This window comes from Hibiscus syriacus, unplaced genomic scaffold (genome assembly GCF_006381635.1).
Source record: "Hibiscus syriacus cultivar Baekdansim isolate YM2019G1 unplaced genomic scaffold, ASM638163v2 tig00111715_pilon, whole genome shotgun sequence".
NCBI classification, from domain to species: domain Eukaryota; kingdom Viridiplantae; phylum Streptophyta; class Magnoliopsida; order Malvales; family Malvaceae; genus Hibiscus; species Hibiscus syriacus.
This window is the reverse complement of record NW_024063160.1, coordinates 73,433-82,113: the sequence shown is the minus strand read 5'-3', so window position 1 is coordinate 82,113 and position 8,681 is coordinate 73,433. Positions and strand designations below refer to the sequence as shown.

At 34.1% G+C, this 8,681-nt stretch overlaps 1 protein-coding gene and 2 pseudogenes across 1 annotated transcript; 1 reads left to right on the top strand and 2 right to left on the bottom strand.

The window, feature by feature from the left end:
- Positions 1 to 606: 606 nt before the first annotated feature.
- Positions 607 to 2,266, bottom strand: LOC120168161. Its single transcript, XM_039176978.1, has 4 exons — positions 2,222 to 2,266; positions 1,939 to 2,084; positions 1,799 to 1,853; positions 607 to 756 (listed from the first exon to the last, which is right to left on the bottom strand). The coding sequence occupies exons 1-4, from the start codon at positions 2,264 to 2,266 to the stop codon at positions 607 to 609; spliced, it is 396 nt and encodes a 131-aa protein (XP_039032909.1).
- Positions 2,267 to 2,445: 179 nt separating this feature from the next.
- LOC120168160 lies at positions 2,446 to 5,554 on the top strand (annotated as a pseudogene).
- Positions 5,555 to 6,153: 599 nt separating this feature from the next.
- On the bottom strand, positions 6,154 to 8,275 carry LOC120168227 (annotated as a pseudogene).
- Positions 8,276 to 8,681: the final 406 nt, after the last annotated feature.

The following is an 8,681-nucleotide window of genomic DNA, read 5'->3' as shown; positions in this document are numbered from 1 at the left end:
ACATGGTAAAACATTTTACAATGTACTATTCTGTTTGTTTCACTGAAAACGTTTTCCGAAAAATAAAATCTGGAAAATGTTTTACAGAAATGCAAATCATTTTCCAGAAAACATTTTCTTGTGTTTGGATAGTACATTGTAAAATGTTTTACACTGTTTGAGTAATTTTCCTGAAAACAGTTTTCAAAATTTGTTTTTAATAAAGAAACTGTACATAGAATATGTTTTATTATTTATTATTTTTAAAGGTTCATTTTTTTTATATATATATTTTATAAAAATTGTATTTTAGATATATTAATAATTGATTAAAATATATTATAAAGTTTATAAATCCTAAGAATGTTAATTAATAGTACACCAAATTAAAACAACAATATACATAACTATAATAATAATAATAGTGTCAAAAATAATTAAAGGGTTTATCACATTAGAACAACAATAATATCCAACCGTAATAATATTATTGTAATGTTTTTAGACTTGTTGACTAGATAGAAAATGGACTTTTTCTATGTGGATTGAATGTTGCAATGATTTTGCTTTGAGAAAGATTGCTTATAGTAGTAAACTAACAGAATGGGTAGACATGGAGGAGCGTAGTCAGAGTCTCTTTCGCATTTCTACTTTTCTAGTAAGGCCAAGTTTCATTTTGGGAGTTATTGCAGCAATATCTATTCCTTCAAACACATGCAGTGCAGCTTCTATATTTCCTTTCTGATATTCATTTCTTCCCAATAATGTTCTAGCTTCCTGCAAATCGAAGGCACCTTAGCTAGAAAGAAAGTAAATAAAAGCACTTAAAGAATTGGCAAAAAGGGGAGATGCAAAGGCAGAAACGAGTTCACTAAAAGGAAATAATAGGAAAACCTATGTGCCATTTCCAATTTTCAGTACAATGCTACAGATCCCAAGGACATATAACGGCAATGCCGAACAAACGTATTCCGAAACTAAACTTGAAAGCTGCAAAGGATGAAGAAGCAAATCTCATAACTCAATGAACTACTCTCACGCAGCGACAACTCAACTTCTTCTATATTCCCGGTATCTGGCCTTTTCTCACCGTTACTAGCTTTAGAATAATAATCACTCAGTGAATAATCTTCGGCAGCAAGGTATTCCAATGGGGTATCATCTTTTCTACGTTGATTAATTGCTCTCCGGCGCATAAACACTGTATTATCTGCCCCAAATCCCGCCGAAGTCCGTTTTTTCTCTGCCTTTTAGTCCTTATGTTGCTCTTCAACATCATACTGTTTCATCACTATCCAAAATCTTGAAGCACGGGAAGAAAAAAACATATGAACAAAAATAAGCATTAACACTTAACAGAACTCAAATAGAAGATCCAAAGAATGCATAATTCATATATAGTAAACATTATACACTACGATGATCAATTCAATATTATCAATTTACAGTGAAGCTCAAGCTTTTAGCCACATAAAAACAGATTAGAAGAATCAAATTCTGAGTTATTAAAAGAGAAAAAAAATCAAGTATTTGAGATTTCAAGACATCTGCATAAATCAAGAGTGAAATCAAAATCCAACAGAATAATTTAAGAAACATAAACCCAGAATTCAGAAACAAAAAAGTACTGATCAAAACTCAAACCCATCTATTTTACTAAACCCATTTTAAAATTCTCGCCAAACAGCCAATCAAATCCCTAGGTTATGAATTAAAAACAAAAGAGAGACTAAAATTACCCAAAAAAATGTACGAGTTCAAGCAATGGGCGATCCAAAAACTAACAGTAGTATGAAGTCAAATAGAACGAAAAGCTCACCTTTGGTTCTTCCAAATAGAAGAAAAGCAAAGAGACCACAATCCTTCTGTGTTTTCTACCTCGTCGGTGAAATTGAAAATGGAAAGTGAGGGAAAGATGAAACAAGAAAAGGAGATCAAGGAAGATGAAACAAGAGATACCTGAGAAGACGACCGTCCGCCTCACCGGTGAGAAGGATTTCAAACAGTCGATCGATTTTTTCATGTGGGGCCAGGGACGGGAGAACGAAAGACCATGTTTTTTGTGTGGTTTCTAAACGGTAAATTGAAATACCGTGTTTTCCTCTCTATTTTTCATTGACCGTAAAACGTTTTATGTTGATCGGGTGTTTTACGGAAATCAAACACAAAAAAATGAGAAACCAAACAGACTCTAATAGTAAACCGATTCAAACTAAATTTATTAATTTATTTCGTAAATTACTTGAGTAAATAGCCTAGCCTGGTAGTAAAATGTGAAGCAATACATATGAGAAATCTAGGTTTGAATCCCCTTAATGCATTTCACCATTTTAACTTTACATCAATAAGAGAAGGACATGTCTTACTCTTTGATTGATTCAATTTAATAATATAAAAAATATAAATAATAATTTTAAAAAAATGACGTGACTGTGCCATGTCAGTGATCTGATGATCTGGACGTCCATGTCAACTTTTTCCTCCACGCGTACGCATTACATCATTATCTGGCGTTAACTGTTAGTCAATTGACGGTTTTCATCCCGCGTAAGTTATTTTTAACCCAAAAATAAACGTTCGGTACTCAAATATTTCAAAAAAAATAATACGGGTAAATTTGACACTACTGTATTTTGCATTATGCATTTTTATTATTATTGCTCAAAATAAATGTTGATATTCAAACTCACATAAAAGGAAATAATATATACATTATTAATTAGTTGATTAATTAATAGATTTTAAGATTTAGTCATCTTTTTACTTAAATTTATGTTTAGTTTATTGTGTCGAATTGATTATAATATTTCTTTCTTTTAATTTTTTGATAAAAATTAATTTTTTAAGTTTTTAAAATATTTATTAGTATTTTTAATAAATAAATTATTTATTTAATTTAAAACATATATAATAAATATCTTATATATTTTTAATAATAATATTTATTAATAGTTATTTTTATAATTTAGATATTATATTTCAAAGATACTAGAAAACTCACCGAAATCAGAAATGAACGCAACTGCTACAGTGGGAGTGGGATCTTGCCTCTCAACCACCAAGCCATTGAGCATTGGCTTAAGTCCAGTCCCCATCTATTTGCGCCGGAGGAGGAGGTGTTTGACGATGGAGGCGGAGGGGAGCTAGCCGCGTCGGAGGATCAATCTACCCATCGCCGCCTCATTCTACTTCGTCATGCCAAGAGTTCTTGGCAATATCCGGCTTTACGAGGTTCCTTTTTTTTTCTTTGAAAAATCTCTTTCACTTGACCTCTTGTTTTTATTAATCCCATTTTTTTCTATCTTAATTTTCCCAATGGTGAATGCCACAATGTGGCGAATCCCTGCCCCATCATATCACGACCGTCCTCTAAGCAAATCCGGACGAGTTGATGATGTAGCGGTTTCTCGAGAGCTCCAACGTATGGGTTGGATCCCTCAGCTTATTTTATCCAGGTTAGCTAGCTTATCTTCTCTATCATATTTTGAAAATCTAGTATTGATTCTAGAAGGCAAAGAGGAACTCAATCTCTTAATTCATGTTGCTCCAGCGATGCCGTGCGAACCAGAGAAACACTTAAAATTATGCAGGAACAGGTGCGTAGTTTTCTGAAAACAGAGGTCCATTTTTATCTAGTTTTTATTCCATTGCAGCCACGGATGGAGAGACTGCTGAACACCTCCAACGAACTATCTGTCAGTCTTCAACGGATGAAATACTATCATGTCAGTGTTCTTTTTTGCTTTCTACTTTGATTTTCTTTTACTGGTTTTATTTATTTTCGAATGTTCATTCTGGTTCAAGCTTTAGGTTTCCACTCTTTAATTGAAGCCTGATTAGTATAATTGTGTTCTTGTTTCCTAAGAAAATATCTATTTGTAGTTTATCACAGTTTCACACTAAATTAGTTATACAGGTGCATGGGACATAATAGAGGATGGGAAGAGGCAGCCTCCATGTTCACCGGTACTTCCGTAGAGCTCAAGACTTGCAATGCTGCTTTGCTTGAAGCTCCTGGACAATCTTGGGAAGAGGTTTGGTATCCTTTCATAAAATATTTTCTGTCATGTTGTCTCTGTGTCATTTTTCCTTACATATTTGTGAAAGTAATATATAAAATATAATCTTTATAAGCTAAGCATATGCCAAATCAAACCGCTCGATACTTGATTACTGTATGTTTTACTTTTATATGTAAGAACTGCTATTTTTAAGTATTGCTAAGTTGGACTTGTGAACTATTATCGTAAGCTCTTATAGAGCGTAATCTAGTTTATGTGTTTTCTGTTGAGTGTTCTCATAGAATCTGTAGGTTTAACTGTTTATTATTAATGAAATTTTGGTTTAGAACAGGATAAGTTAAGGACGAGGCTGATGCAAGCTTTCTTTATTATACTTCTTTTTAAACAATACAAATATGTAATTGGGCATTTCTGATCTTGCTGCTTAATTGCATGAAATAAGGCCTGTTTTGCTGGCACTCCGTGGATGTAAGATATGTACATTCTAACCCGAGTATATATATTTTTCTTTGTCTTTATTTGGAGTGCCAAATCCATGCGTTGTCTGCTGGATACTTATTACACATCAAAAGAACAGAACTGTACGACCAACATAAAATCAGACTATTCAAAAGTTCTTGTAAGGCCTACAGAGTGCACATTCAGTACACTTTCAAAGTATATTTACTTGGATATATAATCATCCGTGAAACCTAGTGCCAAACTTTTGAAAACTTTTATTTGTTGGATAAACAGTGTTGCCTTGTAAATTAGGGCATGATTAGTGGACTGATGGAGGAAGTGGGATCAACCCTGTGTAGAACTGGATTGGGTAATTACCTTCTAAACTAGAAAAATTAAGCTTTTAAGGGCCATGCCTGTAGCTTTTGCTCCTGTGTTCAGAGATTTGAGACCACCTCTTTTTAGGGTGTGGAGTTCTTTTATGCATCTACGTTAATGTGCTTGTGATATCTCATCAATGAGGGCTGATTTTTGAACATGGCATGTCTCAATAGAACTGGTGCCACATAAAAGAAGAGTTGGAGCCAACGATTTATGGTGTTTATTCTGTCTGATCCCCTGATGATACTTCTTTTTAATTGAAGAACTCCATATATAGAAAGTGGTGGTTAATCATAATGTCTGTTTTGGACGGGTACATATACTATGAAATGCAAAAACTTGTCAAGTTCTGCTTAATCATCATAACTAATTATTGTCCAGATTTGAGATTGGAGATGTTTTTTGTTTGTAATTTTTTGAACGGATGAATCATTACTGAACCTAATGTCTCAACTTTTCAGACATTTGCCGTAGCAGGATATGGTGGTTGGAAGCTTCAAGGAATAATGACGCCCAGTAGTAACCGTAGAGTATAGGCATTCAGAAAGTTTTGAACAAATCTGATCCCCCCCCCCATCCGGGGGGATCTCTCTGCAAGAAAAAAAGAAATTGTGCAGGAAGGCATTAGCTTGAGAAAGCGTTGATATACGGTGTAAAGCAGGTTACAGTCCCTACAGATCTTTGTTATTATCACCTTGCTGTTTCTGGTAGCGTCTGTTGAAATCTACCTTGATCAAAACACAGCTGTCCCAGTTTGTACAGGTTTACGTGTTGTAGATGGATGGCTATCTTGAAACAGCTATATTATGAACATTCTAATATATAATATCTGTTTATCGAATAGATGGACGGCTATCTGTTTCAAAATCATTACACACGTCTGATCAATACACACATTCTAATATTATATGAAGTAAACTAATAATTTAAGAACACTTGATAGTGTTTTAATCCCATTTATAAAAGATTATATTCTTATATGCGATAACTAATAAACATAGGATGAAATAGAATAGAATAGAATAGATTCCAAGAGACTGGATTACGTTTTACCAACCAAGCAACCAATCAAAAATTACTTTAGCATCTGATTCTACGATCCCTATGAGCACCACGGTGTCTCCCATTGAATTTATGTATTGTTAAGGCTAAAGCATTCTTCCTTTGTACATGAAAATCTAAAACCAAACCTAAGGCATTCCTGTGCCGAAAACGTTCAATATTTTCATAAGCGTACAGTATATATATATATATATATATATATCAACATTTAATCTGAAATAGCCCTGAAAATACAAGCTTTCACTCGATTCAAATATAACACAACATCAAAACATAAATCAACTTATTTTTCACAATTTCCCTTCATCACGGTTCTCACAAATGAAATCAAATTTACAATCAAATGGAGAACACATGTACATGGATTATATAAGTCACACTTTGATGCAGTATTCAGTGACTATCAAATTAAACAAGGAACTAAAAGAATGTTTAAGGTTACATGAACCACTTGTATTTCATTTCCCCCCGAAAATGAGAACTCAAACTTCAATTGCAGCAACCACCACCTTGAGAAGAAGAACCATCTCGGCCTCCAGAAGGCCCTGGAATCCCACCGTATCCAACTTTTATGCCATAAGACTTCAAACCGATAAGAAGAAATGTCAGCAACAGAATTCATGCATTCTATCTACGTAATAGGGAACGCAATGGGCCGAATCTGGACCGGATCCAGCTAGACCCAGATCTAGACCCATTTTCACATCCTAGATCTATACCCGCCCTAGATCCGTGGGTCTAGAAAATTGGGACCCAGATCCAGATCCAATGGATCTCAAGGATCTGAGTCCAAAACGGTTCTATTAAAAAAATGGCCATTCGACCTACTTTTTAACGTAATAAAATTGTCATTGACTAATTTCACATCATATGGAGGAAAAATTAATTTCAATACAACTAGTAACATAATAAAAAACGATAAACTAAAGTCTCCAAAAAAACTCCAACACAATTACACAAATGTCTTTTGAATAACACAAACATTAAAAAATGTAGATCATGAAACTTTCTATTGTCGCAAGCTGAGTACTGCACTTCTACCTCCTTAGAGTGCTAGTCTTCATCACTACTTAAATCATCAACATCTTAAAACAAACAACAACCAACCAAAGAGAAAAATAAAGTCAAAAATAAAGAAGCAATGTTCTTCACCCCTTCATCATTTCAAGCTACTCTAGAAGTTCATAACCTGATCAACCAAACTCTTCTGAATGCTCATCAGGCATGAATAACTATATACCATATGGATTTATTGGAACTGAATTTAATTAAATGTGACTAATCTGAAACATTAAAAACAAATATCTAAGGAGATATAAAAGTAGATGAGAGAGAGAACCTCATTCGAGACATCAAAACTCCATCCTGAATCTTTTGTATATGGTTGCAGCAGTTTTATAATGCCTGCATAATAAGAGAAAAAGAGATAAAATAGTTGGTAGTGGTAAAGCATGGAATAGGAACCAGAAGAGAGATGTTAAGTATAAAAGGAGGGCAGACCTCCTCAACATTCTGAGAAGTTTTAGCAGAGGCCTCCATGAAGATCAAACCATGCTCCTTTGCAAATTGCTCGCCTTCCTCAGTGGTTACAGCCCTCCTATGAGCAAGGTCAGACTTGTTACCGATGAGCATAATGGTCATGTTAGCGTTAGCATGCTGCCTGGCATCCTCCAACCAGCTAGCCAAGTGATTAAAAGTTTCCCTCCTGTGTAGAATCAAACCAATTATCAAATTAGGCTTAAAAAATTGTTTGGAGATGTCCAGACACAGAGATAAGTAACATGAATATGATAAAAGTTACCTGGTAATATCGTAGACAAGCAGGGCACCAGCAGCTCCTCTATAGTAGGACCTGGTAATGGATCTGAAGGATTCTTGACCTGCCTGGCCATGTATATAAATAATAAATTAGATAAGCAAAAAAATGTTAAAAGATAAAGAGAGAAAGAGGGAGAAAATTACGGTGTCCCAGATTTGGAGCTTAATCGGTTTATTGTCGATGGTGATCATCCTGGCCCCAAATTCAACACCTATGGTAAGATCGTGTACCGGCTGAAACCGCTTGTCGGTGAACTGAAGAAGAAGACATGATTTCCCCACTCCTAGAAAGATCAGATCGGATCAAATCAGATGAGAGATCATCAAAGCCATATCAGATGGAGAATTCATCAATAATCAATAACAATGATAACAAATGAGAAAAAAGAGATTAACTATATATACCAGTATCTCCGATGATTATGTACTTGAAAAGGTAAGCGTAAGACATTCTGATTCTGTTTGAGAAGAAAAAACGACAAAGTCACCAAACAAAACACCAAAAATATAGGGGAAAACAAACTGATATTAACTTTGGTTGGATTGGATGATCTGAACCTGGAATCCGATTTTAACTAAGAAAAGTCCAAAGGAGGTGGACAGCGTAAACTCGGCAAGGCCAGAGTGTCCTTTGATAAACTAAACTATAAAAAATACCTAATGGAACCTTTACGAATGCTTCGTCGTGTCACTAATATATGTTCAAGTGACGTATTCCATTAGGCATCTCAAAAAATAATACTTCTATGTCGTTTCAAATTTTAACTTAAAACTCTTATTTTATTCAAAGTAGGTCGGTCTACATGCTTTTACCCTATACTATTACAAATGATGTCCCAATTTTGGTGTTACTTAAATTATAATAATAATAAATATTTTTTTTATTTTTGTTGTTAGTTAAATTATAAAAATAATAAGTGTTCTCTTAATTATTTTTTCTATTGTTTAAAAAATAAAGATGTCGATTTTTTTAGTTCA